The sequence below is a fragment of the Drosophila elegans genome, unplaced genomic scaffold (assembly GCF_018152505.1).
Source record: "Drosophila elegans isolate 14027-0461.03 unplaced genomic scaffold, ASM1815250v1 contig_476, whole genome shotgun sequence".
Lineage (NCBI taxonomy): Eukaryota > Metazoa > Arthropoda > Insecta > Diptera > Drosophilidae > Drosophila > Drosophila elegans.
Genome location: NW_024545863.1, coordinates 15402841 through 15423517, shown reverse-complemented (window position 1 = coordinate 15423517; position 20677 = coordinate 15402841). Strand labels below are relative to the sequence as shown.

At 42.7% G+C, this 20677-nt stretch overlaps 1 protein-coding gene across 4 annotated transcripts; it reads left to right on the top strand.

Annotated features, from left to right (window-relative positions):
• Positions 1–385: 385 nt before the first annotated feature.
• Positions 386–20540, top strand: LOC108150251 (dedicator of cytokinesis protein 1). Of its 4 annotated transcripts, none has more exons than XM_017278327.2 (16): positions 386–941; positions 8497–8608; positions 10629–10785; positions 10850–11119; positions 11407–12709; positions 12771–13059; positions 13163–13513; positions 13577–13751; positions 14987–15100; positions 15821–17987; positions 18058–18289; positions 18365–18451; positions 18680–18764; positions 18830–19000; positions 19071–19215; positions 19285–20540. In XM_017278327.2, exons 1-16 carry the CDS (start codon positions 893–895, stop codon positions 19605–19607), a joined length of 6030 nt encoding a protein of 2009 aa, XP_017133816.1. In that variant the 5' UTR covers positions 386–892; the 3' UTR covers positions 19608–20540. The 4 variants fall into 4 exon arrangements, with proteins under 4 accessions (XP_017133816.1, XP_017133807.1, XP_017133826.1 ...); XM_017278318.2 differs by having other exon boundaries at positions 18680–18770; XM_017278337.2 differs by lacking the exon at positions 14987–15100 and having other exon boundaries at positions 18680–18770.
• Positions 20541–20677: the final 137 nt, after the last annotated feature.

Sequence of the window (20677 nt, the reverse complement as noted above, 5' to 3'; positions counted from 1 at the left end):
ATTTTTATTACTAAATTTTTGTCACTTTTTTCATTATAAGTAGTCTTTTTTATATAAAGGCTTGTGCGTGTCTTAGCCTTAGGTTTAGCAGCAGAATGTAAAACATTTGCTCAATATGTACATTTGTTTTGTGTCAACATGTGTAATAAATTAAATAAATAGATGAATTAAATATAAAGTACAGTACGCTGTTCCTTGGAAAGATGATGTTAATGGACATAATACTAAAAAAAATAAATAAATTTAAATACTTTGTAATAAAAAACGCGAAGTATCGATGGTTACAAAACCAATCGATGGTGACGCGCAGCACAGCCACCATCGTTAATACCGATACTATCGTCGATGCTTTTTCAGCTCTATGTTTCTCCATCTCTATATCATTCACAACAAACGAACGAAGCGCGCAAGTTCTCTGCCGGAGAGCTCAGTTAATTAAGTGTGAGCCGTGCGCGCCAGAGTGTGTGTGTGCGAGTGCGTGTGCATGTGCAGGAGTGAGAGCCGAGATAATTAGCTGAGCGGCAACGGCCAACTCCCAAATCGAGAACAAAACAAGCGAAAAACAACGCAAAATGCATTAGCAAGCGACAATTGCGCGGAATGCAGGCTTTAGTGCAATAATTATTTGTGGCGATTTAATTTGTGGCAATACCCGGTGTTCGTCGAAATCTGTAGCGAAATCAGAGACGAAATGCTTGTGTTGGCGGCATTGTGAAAACGAAATCGAAATTTCAACTACGTGTTGCTCTTTTTGGTGTTGCTTAATTCAATGTGTTGTTGTTTTAATTTTCGCAAACGAAAGTCTACCGCTTTGCATGTGTGAGTGATCGTGTCGCTTGTGTTGGTGGTAAAAGTCAGCGCAGAAACAACAACAAATTTAAAAGCCTTCAAGATGAGTGTGTGGAGCGATTGCAATGCCAAGCAGGCGGAATTCGGCATTGGTAAGTTAGCATTTATAGCGATAAATTACCTAGAATATGGCTAGCATAGTCAAGAATGTTTAAACAAAGTGTTTGGTAAACAAGCATTAAGGAATAGTTTATAAACTGCTAGCTGCTTCTTTCCAGAACCCAACCCCCACCTTTTTCTCTTTCCTTCGTTTCTCCGCGTGTGTGTGCCCCCTGCTGCGTTGCTACGGTAAAACTTGTTGCACCTTCTCTCTTGCACACGAGGCTGCTGTTGATCCTCTCTCTCTCTGTAATTTCGTTTTTCTTTCCATTTCATCCTCCTCATTCAACACTAGCATAGAATTCTGAGATTTGCTCTTGAAACAAAAACCTGTTTTCATCATCCGTCCCATTCCTCTTCCCTCTCACGTGCAACTGCAACACACTCCCAGAAATAAGTGATCATACACAGAAAAAAAATATTCTAATGATGCTTTTACGAATAATCCAAAAATTTTGTTTTTTGATACAAATTAGATATAAAAACAACATTTTCTAACAATTCAAATTAAAATTCAAAGTTTTAATTTCATATTTATATCAAAAGTATGTATTTTAATAAAAATGATATCATAAAAAGCAAGTCATTTTAAATCGGATACTTAAACGACAAATATTACAATTTTTGAAATTGTGCTTATAAAATAAAATAATAATAGAATTCATTTGCAAGGTGGTATTAAACCTTTTGACCTGCACTTCTTTTTTTTCTGTGTTTGCTGCAAGACAAATCCCAATTCATTGGCAGTGACCATGAAATATCTAATCGCGACCCGCTTCGTATACGTGTGAATTTTTTATGGCTCCCGCTTTGTTGACCTTTTCACCGCTGATCAATAGATACGACAGGTACAGGTACTATTGCAGGTAGACCGAGAGGAACTGAGAAACTCATTCGTTAACACTCGAATGGAGCTCCCCAGTGTTTGCACTTGTTATTTACACATGTTTGCCTCTGTCTCTGCCCTTTTTCGGTGTTTGCGCGTGTACTAACTGTCGAAATCTTGGCGAGTACTTGATAATACCGGTGGGGCGTGGTCAGGTGGGCGGAGGGTGGTGTGCGTTGGTAAAATGTAATCAAATGCGATAATGCTGAATATGGGGCGGTAGATAAGTTAGTCGTTGGCATTGAGTTGCGATTTTGGCCTTTGTAATGCGAAATGCCTTACAGCTCACACGAAATGGAGAAGAAACGCCTTATCAAAGACAGTTTGATGTGCGGTTGTCTTATCGCTGCCTTCCACTTTGTTTACTTGCATTTGGTTCTTACAAATTTCTAAATTTTAAGCAAATAACTGTCAACCAACCTATTGTAAAACATGTTAAACTTAGGCACTTGTTTGGCAGCTCATCCATTTTGAGAATTATTTGTTAAATACAGCTAGTCAGCGACGATAACAATTGAATAATTGCTTTATCACTTTATGGGGGCTCATTTATGTTATCGTCTATCGATATTTGCCTGTGTTTGTGGGTGGTACTGGGCTAAAAATTTGTTTCTGTTGAAGGCGAGTGTGCGAGCGAGCTAAACTTAAGTCCTCTACCTCCTGCATAGTAGTAGTTGTATATACATACATACATATGCAGTTCCCCTCACTCCTGTTGAGTGGGATACTTCAGCTCACTTACTACCTCATCCCCATGCACAGTGGAAGATTTCTAAAATATAGCTCGTAAAAACCAAGTACTCCCTCAAAATAGTGAACTAATCTAAATGTTTTTCTGAATAAATATGTATAAGATATTTAAAGCCTCATGCTTAACATGTTTAGTATATATGTAGCTAAGGTGTTGCCATTTAACATTCGAAAAATTACATTTTCATACCTACCACTGTGCCCCCACACCTTGCTTTGATGATTTGTCTGTTTGAGGACCAAGTTAAAAGTTTGCCCGCGGTGACATCTTCACTTTACTGCACTACTCCACTGTTCATTGCCTTTAGTTGGTGTACACCTGCAGGCTTCCCTCGCTTCTGTTTACTCACTCCATGGAGATGCATTCTACATTTAAATTTGAATAGCAACAAAAACAACGGCGTTAATAATAAATACAACAACATCAAATGAAGGGAAGAGCTGGAAAAGTAAACGTAAAACTTAATGAGGCCTGAGAGCAGTGGTGAAAAGTGGAGTCGAAACTCAAGCAGGAAAAAAAATCGAGGGGGACAGGGGGCCTAGTTGATTTGGTTTCTGATTTCAGAGTCTGGGTTTTCTCAATTTAATTAAAATTTTCCAGCTCGTTGGAGTTTGTGATGCATGAAATGCCTTTTGATTTGCATAATTTCAAAGGAAAGGCTTTTTTTCTTCCATTTCCACTACAAGTGAAAACTTAATCAAATTTGGTAGTGAGATGAAAGGGTCTTCTCAGATTTCTAACTTAATAAAACTCGATATGGGATTTTCCAAAACTAGTTGAAATTGTTTTCAAGGTTCACTTATCAAATTTTTCATAGGGCTAACAGTATTTGTATTTTTAGAGCAAAAAAACATAGTAATTTTCTAACACAGTAGTCTGATTGTAACTGGGAAGTCCCTGCCTCCATAATTTTTAGGACAAACAAGATAATGTTACAGAGTCCCCCCCGATTCGTGTTATCATGAGGCAGATGCCCTTCCTCCACAGCGGATGCATAATTGTTTGCGCTGCTGACTCAGATCAGGGAACATTCATCCCCTGGACTTTACTCACATGTCATCCTCCAACTCCGGATAGTTGAGCAACCGACCAAGTGAAATTCACATCCACTTGTAATTCTGATTCCACTTAGGCCGCCACCCCAGAAACCCTCCACTATCAGCGTACTCCCCCCAGTGCCGGCGAATCTCCGCTTTCCATTTCGCAATCAAAATGGAAACTCAATCGCTGCCCCCCATCCAACTTGCAACTATTCCACCCCAGTCCAAGATTGCCAATGTCGGAGATGGTCGCATCTTTGGTTTCCCTTCTATGCTAATTGACCAAGTGCAATCTTCGATTGCTCTCGGAAATTGCTTAATTAAACATAAATTGCCTGCCGCAAAGAGCAGTTGTGGAGATCGAATCCGATCGGGGGAAAGTGTCCAGGGGAACGAGCAACGGTTTGGGGGAACTGGTCGCGTCATTGGGGCACAGTGCGTCATCCGGTGTCAGTGGAAACTGGTTTCAGCCGCCGAAGAAATGTGAGCTAACGTTACAAAGGTTACCAGGTTCCATTGAAATATTTTCCACGGGTTTCCAAGGGTTTCCAATTTTCATCGCTTTTTATCAAGCCTATAATAGTCATTAAAACAAATGTTTCTTCAAAATAGGAAAAATTTAACACATTGTTTTAGATTTATATATGCTTACGACAAATGTTGCTTTGTTTCAATTTATTTTAAATTAAATTAAGTCAGAGACTATCATTGTGTTGTTTTATGTCCTATATTGACTTAATGGTTTTAAGGAAACATTATTCCATTCAAGCAGTTAACCTTTCTTGCTCGAAAAGTCATAAAACCAATTTGAGATTGTTTTTAAGTAATTTTTTTAAATAGCCCAAATGGGTCAAGTTTGTGTTTACATTTCCTCTTTTGTCTTTTGTTGCTCCGCAATTTTTTATGGCCCTGCTTCGTAATAATAACAACCTTTTTTTTATCAACATTCTTTCTGTTTGGATTCTAATTCTAATTTGTTTCCAGATACTTTTTACGACCGCAGCGACATTAACCGTAACTGTCAACGGGCAAGACGCTCGAAGCGGTTGTGCAAGTATTTTTATGAATTTATGTCCCATCAAATATTATCTAGGGGTCTAAGGATGGAAGAGAATGTGTAGGGTTCGCTTCCCATAAGTATGCGATGTACAATTTCGGTTTCAGATTTATGAGCTTGTCGAATAATTCCTTTTTGGCAAGCCCAAAAATGAGTCGAAAATAGAGATAACGATGTTAACACTAGCAATAGCAATATTTGTTGGTAAACAAATGCAAAGGAATCTAAAAAAGTTTGGTATTCATACAATTATTCATTCAATTTAAATTTATTATTATGACAAATCATGTATTTTAAATACTAGCTGCATGCAAACATTTCAGCTTTGCTTTGGGTAGCGTTAAACTTTCTCATTGAAGAATTTACAATCACTCTGTTCCCGTAGTTAAATTTGTTTTGAATGTACTGCAATAAACCCGAGATAATTAATTCACGATACCTAATTATAAATTCCTCCCAACACGTCTTCAATTAGCCGCATATGTATCCATCCGTCACTTAGAATTATTTCAAGTAAACAATAGAACTCTCATCGCACATTTCCCCCTATTATACACACAAGTGTGGATTTTTTTGTGTCCATATTAATCTCACCTCACCCCGATCTAGAGATCTTCCCTGGCATATTTAATTAGTCAATGCCAGAGCATCTTAACCGAAGAGAATCATTATAATTAACCCTCGAAACTGTTCCCCAGGCTTTGGACAATTAAAAACATATATATAGGAAAATGTATATATATAGAAAACGCTTTAGGGGCTTAGCTCATAAGAGCTCGTACTTGGATATTACTTATACTCGAATACCCCCCGAGCGTTAGAGAGCGTCAAACAAAACCCGCTTCTATACAGGAAAGCAAAAAACAAATGCCTAAATGTGTGTAGAAAATTTGCATATGTGTACGATCATATATAGCCATAAAGAATCTTCTCTGAGCCGCGTGCTATTTAAGCCTGAAATTTTGAAATGAGCCAAGTTGTGGCTCGCGTTGTCACGTTGTTGTAGTTTTTGTTTTATACTGTCCAGTCACCAGTCACGACGCCAACTCCGACACCAATTGATGACGAAGCGCCCCAACTGCGGTTTATTTTATATATTCACGTCGCTTTATGGTCTGCGACTTATTATTGTTTTGGCTTTGGCTTTGGCTTTTGCTTTTTATCTAGCATTCAGCAAACTTTAAACCTAGGCGGGCACACTTTGTTCACGTGCTGGGGGGCACTTCAAAACCTCCCTTTTCCAGGTGCAGCTGCATCCGTTGGAGCTCTACACGGAGCGAAAAATTCTTTTAAAGCTGTTAACACGAGAAGCTACACGGAAATCTCTTCTCATCACACTCTAAAAATAGACCGACCCATCTTTTTTAGAAACATCTTGTCATACTATGAAAAATAGTGAACATATTAATGATTTTTTCGTGTGCATTTTTTTAAAAGAAGCCTGGGAATTGTTCGTTTTTGGTTTGGTTTACCTGCCTGCCTGTTTCTATATTGTTATGAACCCTTTTTCCTTCTCACTGCTATTGAGCCGTGACTCCCCATCAGCGATCTCCGCCTATTTATAGTCGAACAAGTTGTGCATTTCATTATTTATGATTGTTTCCGTTAGTCAACAAGTTTGTCGCTGCAGCAGAAAAAAAAGGGTCTTGGGATAGGCTTTGTTTTGCTTATCGGCAAACTGGAGAAAAGGAAATGGGCTCGATTTAATGACGTTTTCGATCGTTCTTGAACTCAACCCCATCGATTCTGAGGCTTTATAGGTGCGCCGTTCCCTGTGACTGATTGCTTGACCGCAGCGTCGACGCTGGCGTAGGCGTCGACGTCGGATGATTCACTTCGCCATTTCCGAGTATTTTTTTTCACATATTTCGTATAAATAGCTCCCAGCTGGAGGGAAATAAGTGAATTACCATTAATCGTTGCCAATTGCATATATTTTAATTAAATCCAATCAGTTCGATAAGTCGAATTAGCTTTGATCCATATTTACGCACTTCTTAGGAAACTTTCCCAGCTGGGAAAGTTCTTCTGGGGAGGCAAGCTCAACTGGTTTCCGCAATTGACCCAGTCCCACTCCAAGTTAACTTTCCACGCAATTGGACAGACGAAATAAAATGCAAAGCGCAAAAAAGTAACAGATAAAACCATCTCACACGTAAGCACAGTTGAGGTCAAAATAATAGCAGTGCAAAATGATTGAGCTGTTTAAATTACACGTTTCTCATTAAGACCGAAAGAAGAATCTTGTTAATTCCCTATAATTGAAATGTTCAAGAATTAAGAAAAGATAAAATAAGCAAGTTACAATAACATTTTACCCATACCAAACAAGGTTATAGTAAGACAACATTCCTTTCTAAGTTCCGCGAATTCTTAAGTTTCATCAAATAATATACATGTCGTACAAATTCCCACATTCCCAGGCCTTTTAAGCTATTATTTTGGCTACTAGTTGTGCGACCACAACTGCCGCGGCAATGAATACCTTTTGCGAATTGTTGCCGCTGTCGCTCTTAATGTGCTGTGGAGGTCGTTCTCGCTTGTTATGCTTTCCATCGAGATCGGGCATCGCGAACATCGCGAGCATCGGTCATTGGACCGTATCTTCCGTCGCTCCACTGCTCCCTTCTGTTACGCAGTCGCCATCGGCACTTCCACCACTTCCACCACTTCCACCACCACCGCCACCACCAGTCCCAGTCGCAGCACCATCATTACCACCATCGTCAGCACCACCACCACCCGGAGCGTGCCACGCGAAGGCGGCTCAACTTGGTTTTTGTATCTTTTGTGCTTGACTGCGGCGCTGGGGATACGAGTACGAGTACGAGCACGAGGATTTGATGGGGGGGGTGCACATTTCTGTGTTTAACTATATATATATATATATATCATGTTGTTGCTTATATCTTAAGCTTGCACTATCAGGCGAGAAGGAAGTTTGTCGTCGACGATGTCCCATTATGTCTCTCGTAAAGAAAACAAAAAAGTAACTACTCCTAAGGGAATGTACCGACATCCAATGAATTTTTAAGCAAATTTGTTCACTCTGGTGGCAAAACTAACTAATTTATCTTTGTCTCTACATTTCCTTAAACTAACTAAGAAATTTATTGTAGTAAACATTAAAATGCAAATTTTAATAGTTCTTGCTTACCAAACCCATAGAACAATAATTCTAATAGCAAATTATTAACACTTTGAAGTTGATTAAATTTTGCTATTCTTGTTTATTACTTTTGCGACTTATTTGAAATTAGACCACTTATCTGCTAGAAGCGGATTCCGGGATGCCAAGTTACATTTCCCACTTCTTGGTGCGATATCGGCTTTCATTTCCAATGCAAGTGCGTCATTTGCAGTTCCCGTCAGACATCCAAGTCTTATCGGCAGTCGGCGCTTGGAGGAAGTTGCCCAAAGCGAGATCCAAAGACCAGAATGTATTTCATTTTTATGTTAGATCTCACGTATGCAACAAAAAATAGTGGCGCAAGGCGGGCTGAAGAATGGGATTCTGCTGGATTGTTGGTCAATGGACAATGGTTTATCAAATGGATGGCGGGTTTATCAAATATCCCATCCGCTTGGGCGCACAGATAGCGGCAACCCAGTTTCCGATGATCAGCGCGTCCCCCTCATGACGAAATGGGCTAATTGATAACCTTCCGCTCCCGTTGATTCGCGTTGATTTTGCTGTGATTTCGCTTAGTTTGCAGCGGCTGGCAACTGGAAAAGGTGCTCAAAATCTAAGCTCCCCGCACATCCGATATTTATTTAATTTTTGACTAATTTTAAAATGCTTTTTGTTTTTTAGCCAAGTGCAATTTCGACCAGGAGACAAAGCCACATCGCCTCAACCTGGATGTGGGCGATGCGGTCATAATACTCAAGGAGACCACCCACTGGTACTACGGCTATAGGCAAAAGTAAGTATAGATTTGCATATATAAATACTGTCGAGGAACTCACAAAACACAAAACAGATTTAAAATAATGTTTTCTTTCTATAGTTACATCGTAGCACCTAGTCAAAAAAAATACTCTGTAAATCACAAAATTTCATTAGTTTCCTTGTAAAGCGTGCACTGCTATTATTTTGATCTGTGTAGATTGGCTAATCAAAAACAATCTACTAGATCTTTTCCCCAGACTTTCACTGCAATCTCGTTTGTCTAATGCATATGCATGAGCTGTGGGGAAACATCGCAGACATTAGCGGACAAAAAATCAGCAGACAATCGACAGACGGAATAAAGAAAACACAGAAGCAGGCAGCCAAAGTTCAGAAGCGGAAATGCTTCAAACAGATATTTCACAGGCAGAGTAAGGCAATCGTAAATCAGGTACACAAGCGCCGCCCATTTGGTTCGGCCTTTGTTTACTCTCCTCAAGATGCCTGGCCCTGGGCCTGGGTATTCTGGGTAAATCTGTGCCATCGTGCTCTTGCCCAACGCTCCTTCATCCTTTCCTTCGAACAGATGCCACCATGTGGCTGCCAAAGTTGCATGCCACATCCGTCGAAGAGATAAAGTTTTCTTTTCTTTTCCCTTCACCCACCATTCAATATTTATTCATGGTTTTTGACCCTTTTGCTGCCGTTTGGTTTGTTTGGGTTTGTTTTAATTTTTTTTTTGTTCTTGTATCTCTTTTGGTTTTATCTGGAGACGACTGACCATGTCTTATCAAGAGAAACAAGAAGAACGCCATTCGAATTGACGTAATTGACCTTTTTCCATATTTCTGCTGACCCAAGAAACCCCTTCCCAAGTGAAACCAGAGATTCGGAGAGCCAGACATCTCGGATGGTAGAGAAAATACAACGAGTAGCAAAGAAAGTAAATAAATAAAAGCACAAACTCCCCGATCACAGTGAGGCTCGCTCAAGAAAACCAGTTGCCTGTCAGAATGTGTGACGTTAATTTGCCTTAATTGCGTAGAACGTTTCCCACACTTCACTGTGCGTTTATCTGCAGGCAATAAAATGAAATTCAAGGCGAGACGACACTCGATATGCTGATAACCTCTTTGGCCCGAATTTCTGTTTGCTTTCGGCTTTTCGGCTCTTCGCCTCTCCCCATCAAATGCCCATTTTTGTTTATAGAAAAATATCAATTTTAATTGTGCATTTTCTCACGATTTTAAAGCGTAAATATGAAACATTTACGAGGCTTCTGTCTGGGCATCGAAATCAATTGGAAATGGTTAATCAATTTGAAGGTTACGCAGCTAGCTAGATACCTGAACCAAAAACATCGATGTAGAACTATGACCGGGGTTCACAGACCTCACAGTTGGGGGAGATGGGAAAGTGTTCTGCTGATTCCATAACTGATGAATGCCTCGAGCAATTAAAGCGGCCACCCCGCATGTCAAGCGGCGAATTGAGCCAAATTAAAGCATTCCATTTCATCCGACAGTGTCACACTTTGAGCGCACTTCCTCTGCAGAACCGCAGACACTGAAAATTATTTTCAAACACTCATAAGATTTTGAGACTTTTCAAAATACCTAAACATTTGATTTAAATGAATGTTATTTCATGCAACAGCTAATACTTATAGGTTTAACTTGAAAATAAAGAGCTTTAAAGTATATAAATTAAGCAACACACATCTTTATAAATGATAAGGTCTTTAAGATTAAAGATTTTTCCTTAGTGCACGCTTTCCAGCGCTCCAAGTTCCCCTATCTCTGGGCTTGTGTTGGGTAATTCATCAGCCGCAATGGCTGTTGAATTGTGTCATATATGTAAATATGAAGTGTCCACAGTGGAGCGTCGGTTGTAGGCTCAATTCTTCACCGAACAGTTAAGGGGAACCACAAACCGAGCTTTGACTGTGCTGACTGCTAAGCACAGAGTGGCAATTTGTTCTTTTATGTTGCATCCCATGTGCACGCCATATTTTAATGACACCCCCTCTTCCTTTTTCAATATTTATATTGCAGAGCCAAGGAAACACGCGGCATATTTCCCAAGAGCTACATACATTTGTGCGAATACAATATCGTGAATGGGGAGTTCTGCATCCAGCGTACGGATATTGTAGAGGAGATCACCAAAGTTCTTCTGGAGTGGGGCTCCATTGCCAAGAATTATTTTCTGGTGAGCTGTTATACACTTCTCAGCTAAGATTCCATTTGAAACCATTTTCATTTTCCAATTTAAGACCACAAATCCAAGCTTTAAAGAGATTCGCGCAAAAATGAACGAGCTCAATAATAACCGGGCAGCCTTGATCTCCGGCAATCTTCCGTTGGACGAGGTGCGCAAGGTGAAGCTGCTGGCCACCAACCAAATCGATACTGGGAACAAGCTCCTCGGCTTGGACATGGTCGTGCGGGATGAAAGTGGCGACATACTGGACACCAATGCCATTTGCACCACCGAACTCTATGAGCAGCATGTGCACGCTATTCAACGCATCGACAAGGCCAATGTGAGTATTTAAAGCCGCAACGGAAAAACTATATCTGTCAGCAATAAATTCAAGTTCAAGTCATAAAAGAAATGTCAAGATTTTTTGTTTATTTGTTTAAATTGCGTTGATTGTTTTAGTTATTTATAGAATTTATTTGATCATTAGTGTAACATTTATGTTTTGAAACTATGAGATCAAATATGCATTCCATTCAAAAGTGCCAGCATTTAAAGTGTACACTATATATACTTTGATTTTAAAAATAATATTTTTGCTAAACCTATCTACATTGATCCACCCTACAGCGGTTGTCCAGCGAGCGGGGAACAACGCGAACTCTCAACAAGTACTCGCATAATATTCTGCTGCACGTGAACGCCTTCGTGTGCAAATTCCAGGAGGATTCGGACCTGCTCTTCACGCTTTTCGACGGCGAGACGCACAAACCCATCAGCGAGAACTACGTGGTCAAGTGGTCGCGGACTGGCATCGCCCGCGATATCGATCAGATAGACAACAACCGCGTTCTGTTCACGGATCTCAGCAAGAGCGACCTGGCCATCGCGAAAATGTACCTCGTTTGCTATGCCATCCGCATCGGTTCCATGGAGTTCAAAGAGTCTGCGGACTCAAAGCGGACCAGCATGAGCATCGCCAACAGCATGCTAAATGCTTCGAGTCGTAAGGCTTCGCAGCTATCCGTGAGTTCGAATGGATCGTCCAGTAGCAATGGGGAGTACATTATACGGCGACCGTTTGGAGTGGCCTGCAAGGACCTGACGCCCATCATCAACAAGTCGGAGGACTTTCGCGGCAACATAGACCTGCCATTCATCATGTGCGAGAAGGACACGCTGGACGGAACGCTGCGCAAGCTGATCGCCAACAAGGACATCGGCAAGATCGACTCGAAGATGGCGGTAACCATCGAGGTCCTACGTGGTGACATCAAGCAGATTAAGGAAGACTTTCCCCGGCTGGTGCACACTAATGTGCCAGTGGCCCGAAAGATGGGTTTCCCCGAGGTCATACTGCCCGGTGATGTGCGCAATGATCTGTACCTCACGATCTGCAGTGGCGAGTTTGCCCGCATTGCCAAAACCTCGGAGAAAAACGTGGAGGTGTCGGTGTGTGTGGCCAACGAGCAGGGTTACCTAATGCCCGGCGTACTAAGCATCGGAGCTGGACATCAGCCCATCGATGAGTACAAGTCGGTGGTGTACTACCACGACGACAAGCCCAAGTGGCAGGAGACGTTCAAGATTCACGTGCCCATCGAGGACTTTAAGCAATGTCACCTGCGCTTCGTGCTCAAGCACCGCAGTAGCAACGAGCAGAAGGATCGCACGGAGAAGCCCTTTGGCCTGGCTTATGTGCGTCTGATGCAGGCCAATGGCACGACCATACCGCAGGGCCAGCATGTCTTGGCCGTTTACAAGATCGATCACAAGAAGTATGACAAAACGGTGGCCAATTGTTATATGGAGCTGCCGGCCACAGTGGCTGAGCTGCAGGGTGCCAGGCCCTCGATCGGCGGACTTACCCTCCTGCCCAAGGATCAGCTCTCCATCGGTGTCAACCTGTGCAGCACCAAGCTCACGCAGAGCGGTAAGAAAAATGGTTTTAATAGAATTTAACAATTTTTTAATGTATGTTTTTTTTTGAATAGTGAGCTTGCTGGGTCTTCTTAATTGGTCCGCCCACAAGGAGACGCTGGAACAGTCGCTGAATGCCTTGTCCACGGTGCCCGGTGAGGAGGTGGTGAAATTCCTGCAGGACATCCTCGATGCCCTGTTCAATATACTGGTGGAGAACGATCAGCCCGAGAAATACGATCAGCTCGTCTTCATGAGCATTATACATTTGATCGAAACAGTGTCGGATCTGAAGTATCAACACTTCCTCTCTGTTCTTGATGTTTACATCAATGAGAGCTTCTCCTTTACACTTGCCTACACGTAAGTGATATATATATATATATATATATATATATATATATATATATATATATAGTAATAATAACAATAATAACTAACAATTTTTGATCATTTCAATGCGTAGCAAACTGATGGATGTGCTGCAGAAGAACATAAGCGAGGCCATCACCCCGAAAGAAAAGTCAGCCGATGGCAATGATTTGGAGGAGAGCGCGGAGGTGCGGCGTCTGTACAAGACCACTCGTTACCTTCACTACGTAATGAAGTTCGTGATTCGATCCCGTGTTCTCTACGCCGAGATGAACTGCGACACGGACTATGTGGATTTTGCAACCCGGTTGCAGGAACTTCTTCGCATGTTCATCGATATGATCGGTTGTCCGAGCAATCTGCTCAAGTCAGAGGGAGCGCTGCTCAAGAATCTGCACATTATAGCCACGGATCTGATGCAGGTGTTCGATCAAGTGCGATTGAGGTGCGTTCAGATTGAGGTGCCACCAGATTTCATAAACTAAATAGAATTTATAATTGCTTACAGTATTTCAATTGTTGAGATCCTTGAGAAGTTCCCACCGCGCCGTCTCACTCAGTCAAAAATGGGCTGCATCAAGGACTTTGTGGAGACCAAGCTCTTTACCCTGCCCAAGTGCCGGGCCATTTTGTTGCCCGTGTTTTGCAAGCACATCAAGGATCATCTCGAGAGCAAGGAGGAGGTAAGTGTTTCAGCACTAACAACATTGCGTGTGCCACTAATTTATCATTTGGAACTGCATTTTGTTCTTAATCCAATGCATCGTCCTCGAAAGTTGTCTTGTTAATGCACCAACAAGTCGCAAAATTAAAACATTACTCAACACATGATCAAGTCAAGTCAGCTCCGAAAGTAACTAACTGAAAACAAACTTTTACTTTAACTTTCCTCACACAAATGCTTACTGTTTTGGTCGTCAAATTTGGTTATTTTATATACCAAGAAATATAAGTAAACTAAACACCAGAAACAGACCAGACATTGCTTATAATAAGAATCGTCCATTGGGGATGCCTTAATCTTTTAATTAACTTACACAGATAATTCAATAAATATAATTCATTATTTGCATACATATTAATTGCATCAAACACTTCGGCAAACTTCCATATTTTCCCCTTGACATGTGACTTGTCTTAATTTTGCTAAGTTCCAGTTTCAATTATTTAGTAACTATTTAAGAGTCTAATCCTTGCTAGCTATGTTTATTTAGTGTTAGTGTTAAGCATGTTGCATTTGCTTTCTATTGAGTTTTAAGAATGTTTAGCATGTGAATTGGCAATGTCAATTGATCGATTGCCTATTGTTATGTTATGTGTCTTGTGTCCTAGTTTTAGATCAATGTTTTGTCCACGTCCTAGTGTTAAGCACCATATAAATGATTGTAAAATGTAGTGACTTAGCCATGCTCTGTCCAAGATAGCTTCATGTTAGTTAGCGATCTTCCTGTGTGTGTGTGTCTATAGCGCGATTACCTTTTGTATCTACCATGGGACGTAGCGAACTCATGTAAATGTTGTGTGAACGTTCCACCGACGTGTTTAGTTTGGCCATTAGAATTGCACCCGCTCACCGTCATTGTCATAGCTAGAAAGCAATTTGCATTTGGCAGCTCATCAAAGCACCACACAAATCACATCATCCACCTGGGAACAGTAGCCACACCTCAACCACACACCAAAACACCGAAACACCGAAACACACCCACCCAAATATGAATGTGCGATCTCTCCTCACACTGGCACCTAATTCTATCTGTCTGTACCACTTGACCAATTTCATCATCACTAAATGTTTTTCGTATAATATTTCAAAAATCAAACAAAATCTTTATTCACGCACAACCCAACCGATGTGTTGTTATCGTTTCTCTGTCGTTGCCACCGCAATTGCCTTGTACCAAAAAAAAAAAACTAGGGAGACTCGAAAACCGATATCTGGCAGCAAGAAAAGAATCTTTCGAAAGCCGCCAAAGTGCTCGGACAGAAAAAATCCCAACTGCATACATGTGATACGACAGCCAATAAAAAGGTAAAGGAAATAAATCTCTCATCCCCCCAAACTTTCAATCAGGTCAGGCCAGGTCAAGTTCTGTGATCAGCATCCACCCCTTTGAGTTGTTACCTTACCCCCAAATGTTTTGTATAATTATCATGTGTACCGCCTAAGAATTCTCTGTTCGGCCGTTAAGCTTGCAGCTAAATGGTACAAAGGCTTACCAAGCTTCATGCTGTCGATGGCGGGAGAATGCTAAAAATGCTCGATTTTCCCTCCATTGACAACCGCTAAGTTAGGCTTAAGTTGTTTCAGCTTTTTTGCAATGCAATGTTAAATGGTTTCGTGTTTTTTTTTTATTCTACCTGCAACGTTTTTTATGTTAATCTTATTCTTAATTAAACACTAACGTTACCTTAAACATGTGAAGCCCAGCAAAAAAAAAAGTCAACAGAGCCCAGAAGAGCTCTCGAAATAAATAGATTTAAACACTGAGGTCCATTTACGTTTGCAATCTTATGTAATTTGGCGTAGTTTATCATAAGACTTTAAATTTAGTCATAAATTAAGCTATATAGAAGAGTCTTATAAAAGTGGTTTTTAAAATCATATATAAAATCGTTAGAGATAGAAAAGTGTATCAAATATAATGACTACCCAAACTTATGTAAATTGAAAACAGTAATTGGCTTCGAAATCCCTTGAGTAATCCACCAGCATCATGACCATGTTTAACAAATCCATTTCCATCGTTAGATTGCCGAGTGCATCAACATCATGAACAACATACTGAAACTGCTTTTCCGTTCGGATGTTGGCGCCACGCACAACGACATCCGAGACATTATGATCATCCTGTTTCGCACCGTGATGAAGGCAGCCCACGCCCTGGATAGGGACACGGGTTTGGTGGGCAAGTTCTTTGCCATCATGCTGGGAATCCTGCAGCGCATGGATGCCCTGCACTATGAGTACTTTGTGAAGGATTTGCATCAGCGCGGCGAGCTAAAGCACTTTGTCATCGAGATCCTGCTGGTGTTTGAGGAGCTGGTGTCTCCGCACCAGAAGGCGGTGTTTCCGCGTGATTGGATGGACATGATTATGCATCAGAACACTGTGATTCTGGGAGCTCTCAAGCACCTGACCGTGGTGATCACGGACTACTTCCTGGTGCCATTCGAGAAGCAGATCTGGTCGAACTTCTTCCAGTGCTCCATCGCGTTTCTCGTGCAATCGCCGCTCCAGCTAAACGATTTCAACGACAACAAGCGGCAGATTGTGTTCGCGCGTTACCGCGACATCCGCAAGGACACGGCCATGGAGATCAGAAAGATGTGGTTCCAGCTGGGCCAGCACAAGCCGAAGTTTGTGCCGCAGCTGGTCGAGCCCATTCTGGAGATGAGCATGATACCGGAGAAGGAGCTGCGCCAGGAGACCATTCCCATCTTCTTCGACATGATGCAGTGCGAGTACTACAGCTCTCGGCTGGAGCAGGAAAGCTATGGCGACACCAAGTACAACAACACCCACCACAAGGGCAACTTCTCCGACTTCAAGACGGCGATGATCGAGAAGCTGGACATCCTGATTGGCGCAGGCAAGGGCGATGCGGAGTACAAGCATCTGTTCGAGACAATCATGCTGGAGCGTTGCGCCGTCCACAACACCCTCAATGTGGACGGCACGGCCTTTGTGGAGATGGTCACCCGGCTGATGGACAAGTTGCTGGAGTATCGCTGCATTATCCAGGACGAGAGCAAGGAGAACCGCATGGCGTGCACCTTCTCGCTGCTGCAGTTCTACTCGGAAGTGGACCTCAAGGAGATGTACATCCGCTATGTCTACAAGCTGTGCGCCCTGCACATGGAGTTCGAGAACTACACGGAGGCGGCCTTCACCCTTAAGCTGCACACCGAGTTGCTGCGCTGGACGGACACGGAGCTGTCGCCGCAGCTGCGCAGCTACCGGCACAGCAGCTGTCGCACCCACCGTCAACTGAAGGAGGCCCTCTACTTCGAGATCATGGAGTACTTCGACAAGGGCAAGCAATGGGAGTGCGCCATCGACATGTGCAGGGTGCTGGCCCGCCAGTACGAGGAGGAGATCTTCGACTACCTCAAGCTCGCCGAGCTGCTGAAGCGGATGGCTTTGTTCTACGAGAAGATCATCAAGGAGTTGAGGCACAACTCCGAGTACTTCCGGGTGTGCTTCTACGGGCGGGGATTCCCGCGGCTCCTGCAGAACCGCGTCTACATCTTCCGTGGCAAGGAGTACGAGCGACACAGTGACTTCTGCGCCCGGATGCTGGTGCAGCATCCGCAGGCCGAGCTCATGCAAACGCTGGAGGCGCCCGGCGAGGACATCACCAACAGCGACGGGCAGTACATTCAGGTCAACAAGGTGGAGCCCATAATGGGGCCGGCGTTCAACAAGTTCAACGAAAAGATAATCAACAACGAGATTGTCAAGTATTTCACCGCCAACAACGTGCAGAAGTTCCAGTTCTCGCGTCCCTTCCGGGACAGCATGGGCGGTGGCGACAGGGACGATGTGCGGAACCTGTGGCTGGAGCGCACTGAGCTGCTCATCCGATTTCCCCTGCCGGGAATCTTGCGCTGGTTCCCCGTCATCGAGACCAGCACCTTTAAGATTTCTCCCCTGGAGCGGGCGGTGGAGATCATGAAGGACACGAACAGCAACATTCGCCAGCTGGTAATTCTGCACAGGAGCGACGAGACGCTGCACATCAATCCGCTGAGCATGAAACTCAATGGCATTGTCGATCCAGCGGTGATGGGTGGCTTCGCCAAGTACGAGGAGGCCTTCCTCACCGATGACTATCTGGAGCAGAATCCCGACGACAAGGAATTGGTGGAGGATCTCAAGGAACTGATTGCCAATCAGATTCCATTGCTGGAGATCGGTAAGTCTCAAAGTCGCAGGTGAAATCTATCAAGATTAGAGAACATTTTCCTTTTTATGTCCCCACACAGCCATTCAGCTTCATCGCATGCGGGCGCCGGAAAGCCTAAAGGCGCTGCAGGAGCACCTGGAAGGATGCTTTGCCGACATGCAGCAACACGTGGAGTTGCGCTATGGTCGCAAGTCCTGTGACCTCAAAATCGAACGCGATTCGGTGGTGATGCGACGCCCCAACTCCTTCCTGCCCCCGCTCTTCGATGGCAGCAACAATCGTCACTCCGAGACCAGCATGGGTTCCTCAGAGTAAGTCATCATAGTGACTCCCCTGCCCTTGGTTTCTACTAATGACCCCCGCCCCCTTTTTGTTCCCACTTGCAGCAGTGGCCTGTCGAAGTCAACATTTCTGCCGCGGCCACAGACCAATTCCATTAAGAACACTCTGGCCAGCTTAAGTTTCAACACGAGGTGAGTGACGTTAAAGATCCCGAGTTGTTTGGAATGCTCACCCTAACCAGTAATCTTCTAACTCTTCCTCCATGCTAACCATGCTGGCTTTCAGTTTGAGACTCTAACATTACTTTGATTTTGTTTGATTTTGGAATTTCATTTTACTTTTGTTTTGTTTTTTTTATTTTTTCACTGCGTTATGTTGCTTGTCGGCTATGCTTACTTTGCCTGTGCCATCATGTGCAGACCCAGTTTGGGACACTCGCCGAGCATCAAGAGCAACAAGAACAAGGACAAGACTCCTGGCAAGCGGCGATCAAAGGATTGTAAGGTAAAGGTAAGCTAGTAAGAGATGACTTTTGGTCTAATCCCTTAATAAAACGAAATGAATCACAGGAGCGTGAGGTTCATAGCCTGTCCAGCAGTCAGTGGTATACACCGCCCTTGTCCACCATAACGTCGACGCCCGAGAAGGAGATCAACACATCCATAGCTTCGCTAGCCAGTACCTCTAATAGTTCTCTGAGTGGTCCCAAGACGCCAGATCCTCATATCCTCACAGAGGAGGTAAATTTTTGGATGCGATCGATGGCATTGACACCTTTATCTAACTAACCCTTGTTGTGTTTAAAAACAGCTCACACCCAAGCGTCCTTTGCGTTCGGAAATGGAGAAGGAACGTCGACTCTCTCGACCGGCCAGCATTGCCACGCCCACGGCCAGTATCAAGAACTTTCCGGACACACGTTCGCTGTCCGAGAGCAGCAATCGCAATTCTGTTGGTAAGTGCGAACTGTGAGCAATCAGGTTTTCAGGTTTAACACTTAATAAATTGTAAATTGTACCTTTAGAAACCACCGATTCGACATCAGAGGAGGACATTCGACCACCGCCGTTGCCCGCCAAGGCACGCGACTCCACCGATTTCACCAGCCTGTCGCAGAACATGGATTGGACGCCGAATGGTTTCACACTGCTCAGCACACAAATTAGCAACACGAGCAGCAGCAGCATGAGCACCACCTCGACCCTGACGAAGACCAGTATTAGCAACACCACGTACGAGTATTTGGAGACCACGAACTTCAGTTTGGTGGGTGCCGTCGATGGAAGCAAGCCGCGTCCGCCGACGCCGCCACCGAAGCCATCGCGCCACAGCAAACACATTCCATAGGATAGCAAGGGGACGGGTTTCACCCTCTACCCCCAAAAAAGCTTCCAGTGCAGCGCCATATATGTTCAACCGTTGTCGAGTGCCAAATATTTCTGTTACTACATGTATAGCCGGCAAACGAGCCTGTAGCAGTCACAGCCACAGCCACAAACACAAACACAGCAACGACCTTTGCCTCAACCTAACGACCGCCTACCAAATCAAGTGTCTTAACAAACGATCGCATTAGTTTTTAGCATTCAGATTTCCGATAACTATGTCTAAGTGTTTGGTTACGTTTAAATGATATTATGTTGAACATGTCATTTTTGTTTAGTTTAGTTTTCGTCGTGTAATTCGTTTCGAAACATACCCAACTGCTTGTCTTCCACAAGTACTGTTCAATGTTGTACACATGTGTGTTGTACTTTTAGATATATCTACGATTAGATGTAAGCTTAAATCAGCAATTCGAGGAACTTTGTACGTCTCTTATGCAAACAAGTGCCACAATCTATATGCAATAGCAATTAGCATACACGAAACCTATGACCATATCTTCGATTTTACGAACAAACAAAATGGTTTTAGCACAAATTTACTAACAAGTCAATTACGAAATACGAATGTGAAACGAAATTTTGTATGCTACAATTTTTAAAACATTTTTTGAAGAACGCATAACTATTTACACTGTTTTTTATACGATTCAGTATAGCCATAATGTAGAGCAACTAAATGTTGAGATTTATTCGTTAAGCTTATATAAATACTATATATGAACAACTTATTGCACTGAAACCATACGGCGTAATAATTTTAACGAACTTGAGTATAAATACTTAATTTAAGCAAAAATCATTGTTTAATTTTGTTTTTAATGGATTCTGTGTAATTTTCGATCTGTGTGTCGGCCAAAGATTAAGCAATAATAAAATATAATTAAGCAAGTAATTTTTACTTGATTTTAAATGTAAGGGGGGTCAGTAACCTAGCCAAAGTTAAACAGCAAAGTTATATTTGGTTTTTTTTTAACTTGCTGTGGGCCAAGTTAAATGTTGAAAAACTACTGAACCGCATTTTTAACTAAG

Excerpts from the sequence above, each read along its gene's own strand:
- LOC108150251 (XM_017278318.2), top strand. The coding sequence starts at position 893 with ATGAGTGTGTGGAGCGATTGCAATGCCAAGCAGGCGGAATTCGGCATT. Across the intron at positions 11,120-11,406 it reads AACGCATCGACAAGGCCAAT|CGGTTGTCCAGCGAGCGGGG; the intron begins GTGAGTATTTAA and ends TCCACCCTACAG. Across the intron at positions 19,001-19,070 it reads CTCATATCCTCACAGAGGAG|CTCACACCCAAGCGTCCTTT; the intron begins GTAAATTTTTGG and ends GTTTAAAAACAG.